The 19,266-nt window shown below is 43.6% G+C and overlaps 1 protein-coding gene across 3 annotated transcripts in view; it reads left to right on the forward strand.

The window, feature by feature from the left end:
- Positions 1–19,266, forward strand: part of fam184ab (family with sequence similarity 184 member Ab) — a 158,405-nt gene that overhangs the window by 117,359 nt on the left and 21,780 nt on the right. For all 3 annotated transcript variants that reach the window (XM_075459367.1, XM_075459369.1, XM_075459368.1), the window contains exons 16-17: positions 2,000–2,127; positions 9,455–9,639. In XM_075459367.1, coding sequence (XP_075315482.1) covers positions 2,000–2,127; positions 9,455–9,639 — 313 coding nt within the window. The remainder of the gene's footprint in view (positions 1–1,999; positions 2,128–9,454; positions 9,640–19,266) is intronic.

Here is a 19,266-nt window from a genome sequence, read left to right on the forward strand (position 1 = left end):
GAGCCCCCTTTAGGAAACACCATTAAGCCTTAATTAATACTTAATAAAAATACTTAATACTGTGCAGTATTCGCTGTATGTTATTTGAAAAAATGTATTGTTATTGTTACCATATTGTTATAAGCTACTATGCGAGTGTGAGCCGCCAGTTAAAGCTTGAGGAGCCGCACAATGAGTATCTCTGGTTTAAGCCGTCAGAGCAGAAGATAATATGTTGTTTATAAGTGATAGGGTTAAGCAGTGAGTTCTTTAATATGAGTCGGGGGGCTTTAATGTGTTTGGATGAAGAAGCATAACAATGAGCGCCTGGAGCCCACCGACTTCTCCAGAAACACAGGTTGATTCAGTCTCAGCGCTCCAAAGATTGATGTTCCAGGGTTCAGGCCTCGTAGAAGTGATGCGAGGGGAACACAGATGTGTTCAGGAACTCATCTTTTAATGCAACGTTCAGCTGAAATTAGTGAAAAAGTCTCCTAAAAATGGGGGGAAAATGGAGCAATTTACCTCCGAGAAGTAGGTTTTTTTTTATCAAAGATTAAAACGATAAAGAAATAGATGATTAAATTAAAAAATAATGTGAAATTAATGACAATCCATTTCAGTCCTGCATGAAAACGAACACATTTCGTGTGATAACATCCCTTCATATCATCCGTCCCGTCTGTTTCTGAGGCTGATGGACGGTTTGAATTTGATCTTTTGAAGTCAAAGATACATTCACCATGTGCAGAATTCTCCTGATGCTGCTTCCACCTAAGAGGGGACCTGTTTCACTAGAATTTAGAGCTCCTTTAGGGTCATCACGGCAGCTTAATTTATAGCTGAAACGAAAAGAAACGAACCGTGTTCGTGGAACAGTCCTCTACACACACATGGTCCCAGAAAAAAAGGGTCCTGCAGATCTGAATGTGCTCAAACTGAATGTGAGATTCTGCTATTCAAGTTTAGCTTATTGCTCTGACTTAAATACGTTTTACTTGATCAGTATCCGTCTGTTTGTGTTATTTATGATCTTTCATTTGCTCGACGTTGGAGAGAAACAAACCAACTACCATCTCATGTGTTTAATCCCTGAAAAGTCCGACTGCCTCGGCTGTTTACACAAGCAACAGACCTTTAGAAAGCTCAGATTCTTGTGCTTTTACATTTCAAAACTTCAGGAAATTATTTGAAATAAGAAGTTTCTTCTGCTCTTCTCATCAAAGTTTGACTCGGACTTGTTGACAGTTCCCATCTGCAGTCATTTACAGGCGTCTGTTAAGAAACAATCAGGATGTCTTAACTTTTTATTCTTAAGTGTCGTCTCACATCTTGTTCTCGGCCCCACGAACGCTTCAGGTGTGCCGTGGATGTGCTTTTTAAGATGATTAAACCAGGATTTAAAGGCTGATGAGGTCAAGTTCGGGACTTTTGCAGGAGCCTTCTTTAGAAAAAGTGTTTAAAGTGCATTCAGATCTGAGCGTTACTCAGTGCTGACACACCTGTGATAAATGCTCCTGCATTAACCTTCCTGCCGTGGTCCTGACACTGGAGAGCTGCCTCCATCTGTTCCTCCCTTCCCGCCTTTTCCTCGTTAGCTTCTCTCCTCGTGCATCCATACGTGTGCGTGCTTCTGTGCTTTTGTGATTCAACATGTTCTGACTTTGAAACGAATAAAGTGCCTTTCATAGCAATATTTCTTTTCTTTAAAGTTGAAAGCTATTAGCAGTGTGTGTTTCCTCTTCGTGCTTCTCTGAACCATTAGCCTGTTGCCACAAAAGCCCTTTGAAGTGAGGATTAAAGGCAGCAGAGGTTCTGTTCTCCATGTGCAGGGTAACAAAGTCGCAGAATAAGATGCCTCGGCGTCTAACGAGCTCTTATTTAAAGAAGAGCCAAAGGCCGAAAGGAGTTGCACCGTCGGCGTGGCTGAATGAAAAATGTTCAGCTTTGTTTCATCACATGAAGTCTGTTCGGTCTCAGAGACGTTTCCCTTCTTCTGCTCTTTCCTCCCGCTCATCAGCCTCCCTGCGGTCGGAGCTGAACCACATCCACGCGTCGGCCATCGAACACCTGCGGCAGACCCATCAGCAGGAGTCGGCTGCTGCCAAGGCCGAGCTGGAGAAGACCCTGGAGAACAACCGAACGCAGGTAGGGCCGCCGTGAGAGGGACGAGTCCCGCTCCGCCTCAGCATTTACGCCCACCAACACAATCATTTTCATTTAGCCGGGGTTAGAAAACGATCCCTTTTAATTCGACAGCTGTGGACTGAGCTCTGTCCTGGAGGTTAATTGTAATTACCAGAGTGTGACTCTAATCATTTTGTGGAAGCTGCCATCTTTCTCATCATGTACACTGGAAAAAATGCCCCTCCAAAAATAAGTAAGAAAAACAACAAATACAAGACGTTTTTTGCTTGAAATAAGTAAAAGAAATCTGCCAATGGAACTAGTGAAAATCGGCTTGTCAAGATTTCTTGAAATAAGATGTGATATTTGGGACTTTTGAGATAAAAGTCATCTTGAAATTAGCTTAAAAACCTCTTCAAATCCGACTCAAAACAATTTGTTTTCAAGACTTTTTCATTTAACAAGATATTCCAGATGTATTGTCTTCAAACAAGTCCCTATATCTGGCTGAAATGGTACTTGTTAGGTAGTTGTGTCTGATATTAAGTGTAATGATTTTGACTAGAAATGGGACAAATATACTTGGTAAGACATTGATTTTTTCCAGTGTACGAATCCTGCCGGCGCTCTCCCTCACGGCCGTCGTGTAGATTGTTTTTATTTCACACCGTTAAATACATTCATTGTGAGGAGTACTGAAGGGTGTGCGGACTCCCAGCTTTAACTGTGTGCCAGTGTGTTTGGATTAAACCTTTCTCTTCACAATCAGCCAGAAGTAGTCCTGAAGAGACGAGGCGTGGGGTTAGGGTTCATCGCTTCATCAGCGGTCTTCATCGCAGACAGAAAGAAACGACTCAATTCTGAGACTTTAAGAGGAAAAGGTTTCTCAGCAGCTCCAGCTCTTTAAAAAGCAGCGTCCTCTTGCTTTCTTCACTGGAAAAAATGCCCCTCCAAAACTAAGTAAAAAATCAACAAATAAAAGACGTTTTTGCTTGAAATAAGCAAAAAATCTGCCAATGGAACTAGTGAAAATCGGCTTGTCAAGATTTCTTGAAATAAGATGTGATATTTAGGACTTTTGAGTTAAAAGTGATCTTGAAATTAGATTGAAAACCTCTTCAAATGTCAAAAAAAGCTTTTAATATGATATGTGACTCAAAACAAGATGTTTTCAAGACTTTTTCACTTAACAAGATATTCACGATGTATTGTCTTCAAACAAGTCCCTATATCTGGCTGAAATGGAACTTGTTAGGCAGTTGTGTCTTATATTAAGTGTAATGAGATACTCAATGAGACAAATATACTTGGTAAGATTTAGATTTTTTCCAGTGTTGGACCATGTTAGACGAGTTTTTAAATATTCTAACTAAATCTTATCTAAAATGGTCAGTTGCAGCTCAATTAAATGTTTGTTTCCAACATCTTTCGGCTGTATTTGTAAAGAAATGATGCACCGAGATGCTGCTTTTTTCCTCTTGTTTGGATAAATGACAGAGTGATGCAGCCAGCATGATTCAGGCTGCAGGCGACCTTCTTACCGCTGCTCGTAAATCATCCTAATTATCCCCAAACACCACAGACAGATCCTGTGATTCAGATGTTCAAATAATCAGCTGGTTGCCTTTAATCCCCCCCCCCCCCAACATTAGTCCCCCTTAACTTTAGAAACCCAAATGTTCCGGTCAGAAGTGCCTGTAAATCTGCAGGACTGTCGCTCAGTGCCCCGAAGCTGCTTTTACAACCTCAAAGTGGATTCATTTGCACTTATTTGATTTGATTTGATTCCCCTCTGCAGCTCTAAACTGTGTTGAGCTGTCTGGAGTTAATGTTAAATAGAGTAAAACTGATGGAGTGGTTTGTTTTCACCTTTTTATTGACAAAACCGCTTAGGTTGACAATGATTTCTGTCAGAAACCGGCTTCACCAGCACCTCGAAATACCAAAAAAAAACACCAACAAATCTGAAGAGAATGACTGTTGAAATCAAATCATGAGCCCCAGCTGAGATCCGTAGATTCTCCCCTCCGTTAAAGGCTGGACGGGAGTTGTTGCTCACAGAGAGACGCAGGCAGCGGCTCCACATCCTGTTCCTCAGGTTCCTCTCAGCTGGATGAGCTCCATTGATTTTTGGTTATTAAACCACAAATCCTTTGGTATTAAACACAAAGGATCCGATCTATGGAGGACAGATAAAAGTTTTTTAGTTTAGTCTTGACATCATATTGTTTTTGTCCTCCGTTGGATGCTGTGAACGCTCTATGAAAGCTAACATTGATAATATTTCTAACTTTTGAGGCATGTGCCCGTGTCTAAAATGACTCGTAAGAGCCCCCTTTTATGGATTAGCTTCACCTTTACAGCCTGTCAAGCGAACCATTTACACACGGAAATTGACAAAGGTCTGAAATGGTTTGCTTTGTGGACATTTCTCTGGCTGCAGAGGAAGCTCAGAGATGAAAATATGAAGGCTCACAGAGGAGATGACACACTTCTCGGTTCTGCTGTCTGACCCAGGCTAAGGGTGACTGTTTGGTCATCCTGCATTGTTCTTTATCTGCTAGTTTTAGCTCTACATGTCGCACTTCGAAGCTTTGAAATAAGCTGGCAGACTTTTGGAGCTAGCAATAAAAAGTTATTGTGTTCACATGAGCTCTTTGTTTGTGGTGCTGAAGCACTTCAACCGTAACGTCATGTGTTGAGTCATCAGTGGAGGCAGCAGCCGTCACGCTGTGTTTAATCGTGTTTTTATACGTTAGGCTACGTAACAGATGGGAAAGAAGAGGCTGAAGTGCATGCTTGTGCATGTTATCATTAACATATTTGATCTAAGAAAGTTGTCTTTATCATTAGCTGCTGCTTTTAGTGTCTGTCCTTTAGATTATGAATGAATCTATGATGAGTTTCCATCAATATTTTTGTACTCAACCCATCTTTTTTTCCTCATCAAATCTTTTATAATTCCTGTACATCACAGCCATATGATACCTGCGGAGGCTGTTTAGATCCTCTGAACACTTTAAGCATATTATGTACTGCAGACCAGCGGCTCCAAAGCATTTACCAAGAACTCTCCCTTTGTGTATCTACAAAAATGCTTCGACTTTTTCTTTAATTGCCACAAGGTGCCGAAGCCTTTCGACTCGCCTGACAATCAGCGTGTCCTTTATTATCGTTTGCATTCTCCAGGACACTTATGCAGGATGAGCCAGTGTCACAGCCAAATTATTCCACGTCCTTGAGAGAAATATTTAGAGGTCAAACACTTCCTGACTCCTTCAGCTGGTCATTGAAATGGGGAAAAAAACTGTTAAATGCTCCTTTAAGCTAGTTTTGATTGTTTGGCAGAAGACTTGATGCAGGAATAAAAAGACGTTTCCTGACCGGTAATATGATAGAATATCCCAATTAACCGTTTCTTCTTCTTCTTCTTCTTCTCCTACAAAGACAGGCAGCGTAGCCTGTGCCAACAGTTCTGTTAATTCACTTCACACCAGTCAGTGGAAACATGTCGGATTTGCATTTCTTTTGTTGGACTTTTCAGAGGCTTGCATCAGACTTTTGTCTGCATCAACGTGAGTAAAAGTAGACGTGATGTTCGCCTGTTCAGACGCACTGCGCCGCAGGACAGTTGCCGGCTTCCTGTTTGACATTTTTGAGCACAGAGATGACATTTCAACTCTTGCTGCAGAGCTATTAGGGGTCATTCTTTATTTAAACCGTCTGTATACAAAACCTTTCGTCCCTTTGTCCACCTTTATGTGCAGCGGGATGTGGCTTTGGGAGTTTTAGAGTACAGAGTTGACATTTCAGCTTTTCATTTTCGATAAAAGAGCCCTGCATGCTGTTTGAATCAGGACTCTGGGTGGCGTTTTAACAGCTAACACTCCAGTAGTTGTCTTCAGATCTAACTTTGACATCCTCTTTGCAGTAAAAACCTTTAGTTTAGGATCTGATTGTGTTGCTTTCTTAAAATAAGAAATTAAAGCTCCTCAGTAGCAGTTTTACCGTCTTTGCACCTGCTCTCCTCCCAGAAGGAACCCAACAGTCTGACGAGATGGAGAGAAAAGCGCGTAAATCACTCATTAAAGATCCATCTTCCCCATCGTTACTGTGCCTAAATGTGCTGCCAGGCTGATGCACATCAAACATCCAGCAGTTACATTAAGTTTAAGATGAGAAGCCGTCATCGACAGGAGCCTGTGAATAGGAGGTGATTAGATGAGCGGAGCCCTTGGCACAAATTGTTATACAAGCAAGTAAAACTGGATGTTTGCAGCGATCATTAATGGGCAAAAACTTGACAATATTTAATCTAACATGGAGTTAAGTGGCACTCAGATGAGAGTCATCAGATTAGATCGTGCCTCTTCATTTAAGTCTCTGATAATAATGATCAGTTTGGCACATAAGGCCTTCTTTGCTTCCCATTTTGAGTTTTAAATGCCTGATTTATTGAGAAAAAAAGAACATATACACATGAAAAGAACATTTGGCAGTATTAAATCATTTCAATCATTTTCAGTTGGGCCTTTTCCATGAAACTAATGTTTTAGTTATAGTGGGGAAATCATTCTGCCTCATATGCAGAAAGCAGGAGATTGTCGGTGCCGTTCTGCAACATTAATCATGAGGAGCCTCAAACAATGAAGTTAAGATGGCAGATGGTTTGACTTTCACAGTTTATTTCCATCTTTAGCCAAATCTGAGATAAACCTGTGTTACTTTAAATCTGGAAAAGATAAAACAAATGTAGACGGGTAGAACCCCTGATAACCTGGGCCTCATCTGCAAAATGGTCTGCAAAAAGAAGTGTGACACTTCTTAATGTTTCTGCCGTCACGAGTCGCACTTCAAGGTGGCGTTCCAGTAATGGAGTTATTGTGAAGGCAGCCAGGCTGTGTGTTGTCTTTGTGTGGGAGTTTGGTTGAACCCCAGCTGAGAGGATACCTGCTCATGTTCTCTGTTTCAAACCGCCAGCAGAGCGGCTCGGCAGGTGGGCAGAAGTCGTTTGAGTTGCCGGTCGCGTTTACACCAAGCGGTTTGGAGAGCCGTTGTGTTTTCTTTTTTTATATGCACCGTTTTACAGAAACTAACTCAACTTTAAGGTCTGTTCATGTTGGACTGTAGAGAAACCGGATTACCAGCTTATTGAATAACAAACTTTTTTACACTTTTTGTTAACTAAACTCTCATGTTCTGGATGTAGTTTGTGATGACTCTCATTTGGCTTTGGCACGCTATCATTTGGTCTCTGTGGGTCGTTAGGTGGGCTCTTTGTGGGCTGGACTTCCATCAGATTGGTTTGTTGGGAGTTCGGTGGTCGAATGAACACCTCAGACTGTTTGTTTCATGTTCTTTGAGACATTCCTGAGCAGTTTATACAGGCTGCTCCTGTAAGGGACTGCCATTCAGTTCAGTTCAATTCAGTTTTACTTATAAAGTCTTTTCAAGGCGCTTCAAAGATTCAATCTAATCCAATAAAATCAAATTAATTAAATTCCGAGTTAGTTAAATTCATACAGAGCCAATTAAAAGAAACGTAGCCTTGCTAACGGAACCAATAGATTGTACAGAAACTTCTCTTTGATCCAATCCCCGTCCTGAGCGTGCACAAGGCAACTGTGGGAAGAAAAAACTCCCTTTTAACAGGAAGAAACCTCAAAAACCAAACATCAGAACCAGAACCAGGAAGGCCATCCATCTGCCTCGGCCAGCTGGGGGCTGAGAGGACAGAAAAGAGGGGACAACAAACACCGTAACACCAGGGATACCTGCTGAGAGAGAGAAACACAACTTAATGACAACAGTAATGTCACATGTGCATGAAGAGGGAGGAGAGGTGCATCATGGGAGGCCCCCCAGCAGTCTGGGTCTATAGCAGCATAACTATGGGATGTTTCAGGGTCCCCTGAGCCATCCCTAACTATAAGCTTTAGCAAAAGGGAAAGTTTTAAGCGTCTTAAAGGTAGAGAGGGTGTCTGCTTCCTGAAGCCAAACTGGCAGCTGGGTCCACAGAGAGGGGCCTGATAACTGAAGGCTCTGCCTCCCAAACTGGTAGCTGGTTCCACAGAGAGGGGCCTGATAACTGAAGGCTCTGCCTCCCAAACTGGCAGCTGGTTCCACAGAGAGGGGCCTGATAACTGAAGGCTCTGTCTCCCAAACTGGCAGCTGGTTCCACAGAGAGGGGCCTGATAACTGAAGGCTCTGTCTCCCAAACTGGCAGCTGGTTCCACAGAGAGGGGCCTGATAACTGAAGGCTCTGTCTCCCAAACTGGCAGCTGGTTCCACAGAGAGGGGCCTGATAACTGAAGGCTCTGCCTCCCAAACTGGCAGCTGGTTGCACAGAGAGGGGCCTGATAACTGAAGGCTCTGCCTCCCAAACTGGCAGCTGGTTCCACAGAGAGGGGCCTGATAACTGAAGGCTCTGCCTCCCAAACTGGCAGCTGGTTGCACAGAGAGGGGCCTGATAACCGAAGGCTCTGCCTCCCAAACTGGCAGCTGGTCCCACAGAGAGGGGCCTGATAACCGAAGGCTCTGCCTCCCAAACTGGCAGCTGGTTCCACAGAGAGGGGCCTGATAACTGAAGGCTCTGCCTCCCAAACTGGCAGCTGGTTGCACAGAGAGGGGCCTGATAACTGAAGGCTCTGCCTCCCAAACTGGCAGCTGGTTCCACAGAGAGGGGCCTGATAACTGAAGGCTCTGCCTCCCAAACTGGCAGCTGGTTCCACAGAGAGGGGCCTGATAACTGAAGGCTCTGCCTCCCAAACTGGCAGCTGGTTCCACAGAGAGGGGCCTGATAACTGAAGGCTCTGCCTCCCAAACAGGCAGCTGGTTCCACAGAGAGGGGCCTGATAACTGAAGGCTCTACCTCCCAAACTGGCAGCTGGTTCCACAGAGAGGGGCCTGATAACTGAAGGCTCTGCCTCCCAAACTGGCAGCTGGTTCCACAGAGAGGGGCCTGATAACTGAAGGCTCTGCCTTTCTCACTGAACTGTATGTGTGTGTCACTGGTAATAAGCACAAAATGCATGACATGAGCCAGCGGAGTAAAGCTAATTAAGATTAAAACCTTCCGATTTACCTGCTTAAACAAATCAAGTCACAGACCGAGAAGTTATCTCGTGTAAATTATTTCTGATTTAATGATTTACAGCAGCATATCTGGAGATGTGTGAAGGAGAGAAGACGAATAACCTAAATACTCACACATATAAATATATTTTCCTGAGCATATTTAATCTGCAAATTTAATCTAAAACATGGTCATGTGGTCATGTGACATCGATAAACACCTGATTTTTACAGCCGGTACTCTTTTTAAACTGGAACCCTCTCTCTTCCACAGGAGCGTGAACTTCTGGGCCGGATGTCCGAGCTGCAGGAGGAGGTGTCCAGGAGGAAGAGCCACATCGCTCAGGTGGACCACCAGATCCACACGCTCAACGAGAACATCAGCACTCTGACCAAAGAGCTGGAGCTCAAAGGCAAAGAGGTGCTGAAGATCCGCAGTGAGGCCAACCAGCAGATCCGGTACGAGTCACAACTCAGTTATTGTACAGATATTTTAAAAGCCAAATTTACTTCAAAAAGCTTCAGTTTCAGCGTGAATCTGAAATATTAACGGTCCTCTAACACACAGAGCAAATGACAGAGCCTTCACAATGCCGTTTATCTTTCCTGTAACCTAGCAACCGATCCTGTGACTGGATTCAGAGTGATGGCCGTTGTGTGCCCTGTTTCTTTATTCAGAAAGGATGTGCCTGGAACAGTTTGGGCTGTGTGATGTTCTCAGTTCATAATCCTTTTCAGGAAAATTAATCATATTTGCTTTTTCACTCCGGGGTGAGATAAGATTGAAAGCGTGGGGCTGGAGATGTTGAACCACTAGCTGAGCAACATAAAAACCTGAAGCAGGAGGAAGCAGCCAACATATGGCCACCTAAAAGATCTGATTAGACTTCCTTAAATCCAAAGGTTCTTCTTCTTTATGAACCTGAGGGACGATCTGGGCTCGTTCAGTTCACACTTTTCTGTCTCTGTGGCACCACACGTCCATCCAGACTCATGCATCACGGCATGAATGTGCAGCGGCTGCAGGTTTTTCAGACCAATCGGGAGGAAAAGTGAGGAATATGTTGTGTAAATGACCGCTGGGTCATCCATTTACTATCTGGAGCCTGAGCTGTCAGAGCTGCATGCACTGGAAGATGCAATGACTAATTTATCAGAGCTCATCTCAGCAACCCCAAGAAGCTGAAGCTCGCATGGAGGTATTTATTTTTGGTGAGTTTGGATATACCAGCAGGCATTATTGAGTTAGATATGCATTCATTTGCATTGTTAAACACAAACTAAATGTGCATTTTATTCAGTTAAATAAAAGGAAACTGGAAGCCTCGGCCAGCATCTCAAAGGTTTCTGTAATGAACACCTTACGTTTGTTTAGGCAAGGCAAGTTTATCTGTTCAGCACAATTCAATTACAAGGCGATTCAAAGTACTTTATAGAGACATTAAAACAGTAGAAATAAAAAACACGATTTAAATTTTAAACAAAGAAAGAGATAAGAACAAAAGATAAAATCAGGAGTTAAAATGTGATTAAGTTTTGAAACTCAAGCTTCAGATTTGGAGCTTTATTCAAATGCAGCTGAAAATAGGTGTGTCTTCAGCCTGGCCTTAAATACACTGAGGCTGTGTTCGAAACCACATACTACATACTACATACTCATCGATCAGACAGTATGCAGAGCGTGTACCCACAATGCATTTCGCTCCTGCCCGAGCCGAAATCAGCCGGCCTGAAGCTGATTTCCCTTAAGCTCTAAACTCTGTAAACTTTAGCAACATTTGAAACATTTTCAGGTGAGAAAGTAGTCGTTTAGATCCCCAACGTGTTGAAAACCTGACAAAATACCGGCTATTTACAATTTAGTTCCGACGAATTCGGCGCTACTAAAGCTAGCCGCAGTGAGCAACGCACTTCCGGTTATTTTCACAAAATAAAATACCCGTTGCCTTTTATCATAGGGAAAGCCATTACGATACAATTGATGCTTTTGTTTTGAAAACAGGAAGTGAACATACCCTCGTTGTAGCTAGCTTGAAACTGCCGTTTTGACAGGAAATGAGGATCGGCGACGTCACGTTACGTTGCATCTTGGGTAGTTTGAGTATGAGTAGTAACCTCATGATGCATACCCTACATTTCAGAGAATCTAGTATGCATCCGGGAACTTAAGAAAAGTTAAAGTTAGTATGAGTAGTGGGAGTAGTAAGCGGTTTCGAACACAGTCTGAGTGTTTTTAAGTAAGTACACTTACCGACATGTCAGATACATTCCACGATAAAACATAACTGAGAAAAGGACGCCACTTTGGTACGATCCTTCCTTTCCAAGCTGCGTCCCCCTTTGGTTTGGAAAGAATCCTTTCTTACGTACAGAAAACACATCCCGGGAAAGTCCTAACAAGTGTGCAAAGGTCCTACCATCAGTTGCACCCTGAACACACACAACAGCTGGAAATCTGACTCATCTCCAATGTGTGCAAAGGATTGTGGGTGCTTGGAGAACACTGAGGCTACACGGAAGCATCCTTCAAAGGATCCCTGACGGTTGTTTTTATGACGCTGCATCATGGAAACTCAGCAGCTCAGAACCCTTCTCGGCTTAGAGAAGCACCATCTTTGAGTTGCTCACCTTCCTCCAGAACCGACGCAGATCCCCGGCCGTCAGCAGATGTTTGCTGCACTGAACTTTGCTGATTGAATTCGGATGACGGCGGTTTCTGAAATCCCACTTTGCCCGAGTCCTGATGAAATTACGCCGAGATAAAAGAGGGCAAGAAGAGCGTGAATGAGGGAAATCTCTCCGCTGGTGTCAGGAGCCCGTTGATTAGGAGATGTGAAAGTTTTTTTTCAGGCTAAAAGCAAATCAGCTTCTACTGTGTAATCATGCTGTTCCCCGCGGCATGGGATGAATTTTTTAAGGAGTTCTGTACAGCTGATGTGGTCCAGCCACTCATTTTAATCAATCACCCTGTTATTTTCTGTGCTCGGGACGGTTTGCCTGCTTGTCTCATGGCTGCTCGCTTATTTCCGGGTAATTTGCGCCGCTCGCCTTTATGATGCAGGCCCGAGCGCCGCACATTTCTTCTCTTACGTAACTCCCCGTCTGAATTCTGGTCATGGGGATAAAAATAGACGGATAAATAAATGAAGAGGAAGCAGAGAGAGATAAGAAGTGCGCCCCTCAGGGAGAGTTGGCCCAGTCAGAATGAGAGGCAGACATCCAAGCCCCCCTCCAATCATCTCTTCTCTCCCTCATCTCACTTTCAGCCTTTTTTATTCTCCTCGTCTCTTTATTATCATCTTCTTTTCCCACTTTGCGGCATTCAAGTTCAACTCGGGCTTATTTCCCACCACTGTAAAATCCTCAGAAATGATTGTACATTTTTGTGCCTCCGTTTTACATCAAGCTGTCATATTTAGCACTCAATTCATGCTACATTTGCTCTTAATTTGGTATTTTTCCACATTATGTGTTGCTGTTATTCTGTCTCCATCATGACTTTAGTTAAAAATCTTTTTCTTATCCTTCATGGAGCACTAAGTCTGTTATTTCTGAGTCATGGTGCTCTTTTTTTTTTTAAAGTGACGTGTGCTTCATTTTAACTGTAACTACCATAGAATTAATCTGACGTACAGTAATGTGCGCAGGGGCTCTCAAAACTGAGTGATAATACAGCGTAAATTACAGAAATATTTTTAGATTGGATGAAAAAGCGATACAAATACAACGACCTACATAAGTAGGAAGGCACCAATTGTTAAACTGTGGGCTGATAATGGTTAGACGGTAGCCGATGCCCGTTTAAAAACCGTAAAACAATGAAACAGTTAGTATTTCATCCCTTCATCACACTATCTTTCATACAAACCAACCTTTATAATAAGCTTTCACATCCCGAGTGTGAAAAATAACAGTTTAAAAAGCCTTTTTGAACATGTTAAAACATGCTGCCACCTGTTGGACGTGTGCTGAACCTGCAGCTGCAGGCTCAAAAGTTAACGTGACACCAGGCAGATTTGTACAGATTTCAGTCAATAAGCTGAAAAAGTTGCTGTTTTCTCAAATTTTTTAACAACCTTCAGCGATGCTGTGATCCGTGGTTGATGAAGGAGGAGCCAGAGGCGAACTTAATGTTTAACCTGAAAGGTCTTTAATTAAACTACAGCTTTGAGTACAGGGAGGGTCGATGAGTGGAGTGACAACAGGTGCAGATGGACCAAGACAACTCAGGACATCTCGAGTCGATGGCAGGAATAAGAGATGAAACTTTATTAATTCAGTCACTGCAGCAGTTTAAAGGCAGCAGCAGTTACACCGACTCTATAACAATTCTGTATACATGTAGCCGGAGTGATTCCACTCTGGCTAAAAGTGCAGTAACGCGCAGTTAGCTTTGCTCAAATCTAACTGACAAACTGCAAAGTGCCATACACAAATATATTAATACATACACACATTAATATACAGCTCGCTAACAAAAGGAACAAACACTTGTGACCTTTGCAAAACAACATTAACATCTCAATTTAGCATTTTTAACTTATTACAACAATTTATACACAGAACCACTCTGTCAACTTACAGCTACTCAGCGATCCCAGGGACCAACTGAGAAGATTAGCACGAATTGACAGCATGTGACATCACCAATAAGTTCCCCGTAACGCAATAAAAACAAAATCGACAAAATAAAAGCTCCCAATAAAAAAATATTACAAAAACAATTGAAATTAACAACAAAATGAAAACAAGAGAAAACTGGATTTATGGTGAAATTAACAAAAAACTGACACCTGTACTCATGTTCTTTTTTTTTTTTTAGTTTAGTTGGTGTTATGTATCTTTATTACCTTAGTTTTTAGTTTTCCGATGTTCACTGTTGTTCCTTACACCGTAATTAATGCGGATTTACATGGTCATAGATGTTAAAGATAACCATAATCTCTGAGTGAGGTTAATGAATATTTGTGAGAAATATATTCTTGTTTACTTGTGCCTCAACTCAACTCAACTCAACTTTATTTATATAGCCTTTTAACACAGCCGTGGCTGAAACAAAGTGCTGTACAACACAAAATACAAGGCATAAAACACAAGAACAATGCAAAAACAGCAATAAACAACAACAATGTTAAAACAATAAAAACAATAACAGAAACAGAGTCTCATGCTGGGTTAAAAGCCAGGGAATAAAAATGGGTTTTAAGACGATTTTTAAAAATGGAATTGCCTATATCGAGGACTTGTGTTAGTCGGAATAGACAGCCGGTATATTTACGGTCGGTTAAAATGTTTAAAATGGTCTGTGTAAATATGATAGTAATAAGATGTGAAATGTGAAACGGGACAAAGAGTGAATTGTGTATATGTTTGTATATAATGGTTAATGGAAAAAAAACAACTATTAGCTGGTTACATCGGTTATAACATACATACAATGGAAAATGTTCATCGTAATACAGCTTATTTAGACGGGAAGGGGAAGCTAAACGGAAGCACAGACGGTGAGAAACTAAACCGAACACACAAGTGAAACATGAATACAAATATAAGAGTAAGAAACTAAACGGGACACAAACAGAAGAAGAGAAAGCAGAAACACAGAGAATGAAGAGCTCAAGCAGAGACCAAACCAAGGCAATGATGACAATCCGATGATTAAAGTCAACATAACGTGGGAAACAAAGACACTAAAAGACAAATAAAACCCCAGAAAGCTGCCAGACGCTGACCCTTCTCCTCACGTTTCAGCTTCTACATCCCTTCTACAGCTCCTCTCATCTCCGTCCCTCCCACCGGCGATGCGAATTAATGAGGCGATGGGGAGATAAGAGGCTCGTCTCCTTCATCTAGTTCCAGCTTCCTTAACTCCTCCATCTCACAGAGAGAGGAGGCTGCAGGAGGAGCTGCAACGTTTTTAAGCCCGCATCGTAAACTGTGAATATTTCTGATGTCACAAACACTTCTGAAGCCTTTTCTGACAGAAACGATGAGAGCAAAGTGCTGCAACAGAAGCACGGTTAGACAAAGGTGAGAGCAAAATGCTGCAACAGAAGCACGGTTAGACAAAGGTGAGAGCAAAATGCTGCAACAGCACCACGGTTAGACAAAGGTGAGAGCGAAATGCTGCAACAGAAGCACGGTTAGACAAAGGTGAGAGCGAAATGCTGCAACAGAACCACGGTTAGACAAAGGTGAGAGCGAAATGCTGCAACAGAAGCACGGTTAGACAAAGGTGAGAGCAAAGTGCTGCAACAGAAGCACGGTTAGACAAAGGTGAGAGCGAAATGCTGCAACAGAAGCACGGTTAGACAAAGGTGAGAGCGAAATGCTGCAACAGAACCACGGTTAGACAAAGGTGAGAGCGAAATGCTGCAACAGAAGCACGGTTAGACAAAGGTGAGAGCAAAGTGCTGCAACAGAAGCACGGTTAGACAAAGGTGAGAGCGAAATGCTGCAACAGAAGCACGGTTAGACAAAGGTGAGAGCGAAATGCTGCAACAGAACCACGGTTAGACAAAGGTGAGAGCGAAATGCTGCAACAGAAGCACGGTTAGACAAAGGTGAGAGCGAAATGCTGCAACAGAAGCACGGTTAGACAAAGGTGAGAGCGAAATGCTGCAACAGAAGCACGGTTAGACAAAGGTGAGAGCAAAATGCTGCAACAGAAGCACGGTTAGACAAAGGTGAGAGCAAAATGCTGCAACAGCACCACGGTTAGACAAAGGTGAGAGCGAAATGCTGCAACAGCACCACAGTTAGACAAAGGTGAGAGCAAAATGCTGCAACAGCACCACGGTTAGACAAAGGTGAGAGCAAAATGCTGCAACAGAAGCACGGTTAGACAAAGGTGAGAGCGAAATGCTGCAACAGAAGCACGGTTAGACAAAGGTGAGAGCGAAATGCTGCAACAGAAGCACGGTTAGACAAAGGTGAGAGCAAAATGCTGCAACAGAAGCACGGTTAGACAAAGGTGAGAGCAAAATGCTGCAACAGAAGCACGGTTAGACAAAGGTGAGAGCAAAATGCTGCAACAGCACCACGGTTAGACAAAGGTGAGAGCAAAATACTGCAACAGAAGCACGGTTAGACAAAGGTGAGAGCGAAATGCTGCAACAGAAGCACGGTTAGACAAAGGTGAGAGCGAAATGCTGCAACAGAAGCACGGTTAGACAAAGGTGAGAGCGAAATGCTGCAACAGAAGCACGGTTAGACAAAGGTGAGAGCGAAATGCTGCAACAGAAGCACGGTTAGACAAAGGTGAGAGCGAAATGCTGCAACAGAAGCACGGTTAGACAAAGGTGAGAGCGAAATGCTGCAACAGAAGCACGGTTAGACAAAGGTGAGAGCGAAATGCTGCAACAGAAGCACGGTTAGACAAAGGTGAGAGCAAAGTGCTGCAACAGAAGCACGGTTAGACAAAGGTGAGAGCAAAGTGCTGCAACAGAAGCACGGTTAGACAAAGGTGAGAGCAAAATGCTGCAACAGAACCACGGTTAGACAAAGGTGAGAGCGAAATGCTGCAACAGAAGCACGGTTAGACAAAGGTGAGAGCAAAATGCTGCAACAGCACCACGGTTAGACAAAGGTGAGAGCGAAATGCTGCAACAGCACCACAGTTAGACAAAGGTGAGAGCAAAATGCTGCAACAGCACCACGGTTAGACAAAGGTGAGAGCAAAATGCTGCAACAGAAGCACGGTTAGACAAAGGTGAGAGCGAAATGCTGCAACAGAAGCACGGTTAGACAAAGGTGAGAGCGAAATGCTGCAACAGAAGCACGGTTAGACAAAGGTGAGAGCAAAATGCTGCAACAGAAGCACGGTTAGACAAAGGTGAGAGCAAAATGCTGCAACAGAAGCACGGTTAGACAAAGGTGAGAGCAAAATGCTGCAACAGCACCACGGTTAGACAAAGGTGAGAGCAAAATGCTGCAACAGCACCACGGTTAGACAAAGGTGAGAGCAAAATACTGCAACAGAAGCACGGTTAGACAAAGGTGAGAGCAAAATGCTGCAACAGAAGCACGGTTAGACAAAGGTGAGAGCAAAATGCTGCAACAGCACCACGGTTAGACAAAGGTGAGAGCAAAATGCTGCAACAGAAGCACGGTTAGACAAAGGTAAGAGCAAAATGCTGCAACAGCACCACGGTTAGACAAAGGTGAGAGCAAAATGCTGCAACAGAACCACGGTTAGACAAAGGTGAGAGCAAAATGCTGCAACAGAAGCACGGTTAGACAAAGGTGAGAGCAAAATGCTGCAACAGAAGCACGGTTAGACAAAGGTGAGAGCAAAATGCTGCAACAGAACCACGGTTAGACAAAGGTGAGGGCGAAATGCTGCAACAGAAGCACGGTTAGACAAAGGTGAGAGCAAAATGCTGCAACAGCACCACGGTTAGACAAAGGTGAGAGCAAAATGCTGCAACAGAACCACGGTTAGACAAAGGTGAGAGCAAAATGCTGCAACAGAAGCACGGTTAGACAAAGGTGAGAGCGAAATGCTGCAACAGAAGCACGGTTAGACAAAGGTGAGAGCAAAATGCTGCAACAGCACCACGGTTAGACAAAGGTGAGAGCAAAATGCTGCAACAGAAGCACGGTTAGACAAAGGTGAGAGCAAAGTGCTGCAACAGAAGCACGGTTAGACAAAGGTGAGAGCGAAATGCTGCAACAGAAGCACGGTTAGACAAAGGTGAGAGCGAAATGCTGCAACAGAAGCACGGTTAGACAAAGGTGAGAGCAAAATGCTGCAACAGAAGCACGGTTAGACAAAGGTGAGAGCAAAATGCTGCAACAGAAGCACGGTTAGACAAAGGTGAGAGCAAAATGCTGCAACAGCACCACGGTTAGACAAAGGTGAGAGCAAATTGCTGCAACAGAAGCACGGTTAGACAAAGGTGAGAGCAAAATGCTGCAACAGCACCACGGTTAGACAAAGGTGAGAGCAAAATGCTGCAACAGAACCACGGTTAGACAAAGGTGAGAGCGAAATGCTGCAACAGAAGCACGGTTAGACAAAGGTGAGAGCAAAATGCTGCAACAGCACCACGGTTAGACAAAGGTGAGAGCAAATTGCTGCAACAGAAGCACGGTTAGACAAAGGTGAGAGCAAAATGCTGCAACAGCACCACGGTTAGACAAAGGTGAGAGCAAAATGCTGCAACAGAACCACGGTTAGACAAAGGTGAGAGCAAAATGCTGCAACAGCACCACGGTTAGACAAAGGTGAGAGCAAAATGCTGCAACAGAACCACGGTTAGACAAAGGTGAGAGCGAAATGCTGCAACAGAAGCACGGTTAGACAAAGGTGAGAGCGAAATGCTGCAACAGAAGCACGGTTAGACAAAGGTGAGAGCGAAATGCTGCAACAGAAGCACGGTTAGACAAAGGTGAGAGCGAAATGCTGCAACAGAAGCACGGTTAGACAAAGGTGAGAGCGAAATGCTGCAACAGAAGCACGGTTAGACAAAGGTGAGAGCAAAATGCTGCAACAGCACCACGGTTAGACAAAGGTGAGAGCGAAATGCTGCAACAGAACCACGGTTAGACAAAGGTGAGAGCAAAATGCTGCAACAGCACCACGGTTAGACAAAGGTGAGAGCAAAATGCTGCAACAGAACCACGGTTAGACAAAGGTGAGAGCAAAATGCTGCAACAGAACCACGGTTAGACAAAGGTGAGAGCAAAATGCTGCAACAGAAGCACGGTTAGACAAAGGTGAGAGCAAAATGCTGCAACAGATCCACGGTTAGACAAAGGTGAGAGCAAAATGCTGCAACAGAAGCACGGTTAGACAAAGGTGAGAGCAAAATGCTGCAACAGAACCACGGTTAGACAAAGGTGAGAGCGAAATGCTGCAACAGAAGCACGGTTAGACAAAGGTTAACTCACATTAGTCTCATGCTGTCTGCCCTCCACACCTCTGATGGTCGGAAGGAGAGGAGTCGAGTGAAGAAATGAGCTGAGGAGACGAGCATTAAACAAAAAGAGAGCTTTCTGCTCAACACAAGGTGTGACTCGGCTGTCATTTATTTCGTCCTCACGTATAGATGTCACGCTCTATGAGTTCATGTGTCCCAGACT

Source organism: Odontesthes bonariensis, chromosome 24 (assembly GCF_027942865.1).
Source record: "Odontesthes bonariensis isolate fOdoBon6 chromosome 24, fOdoBon6.hap1, whole genome shotgun sequence".
In the NCBI taxonomy this organism is placed as follows: Eukaryota; Metazoa; Chordata; class Actinopteri; order Atheriniformes; family Atherinopsidae; genus Odontesthes; species Odontesthes bonariensis.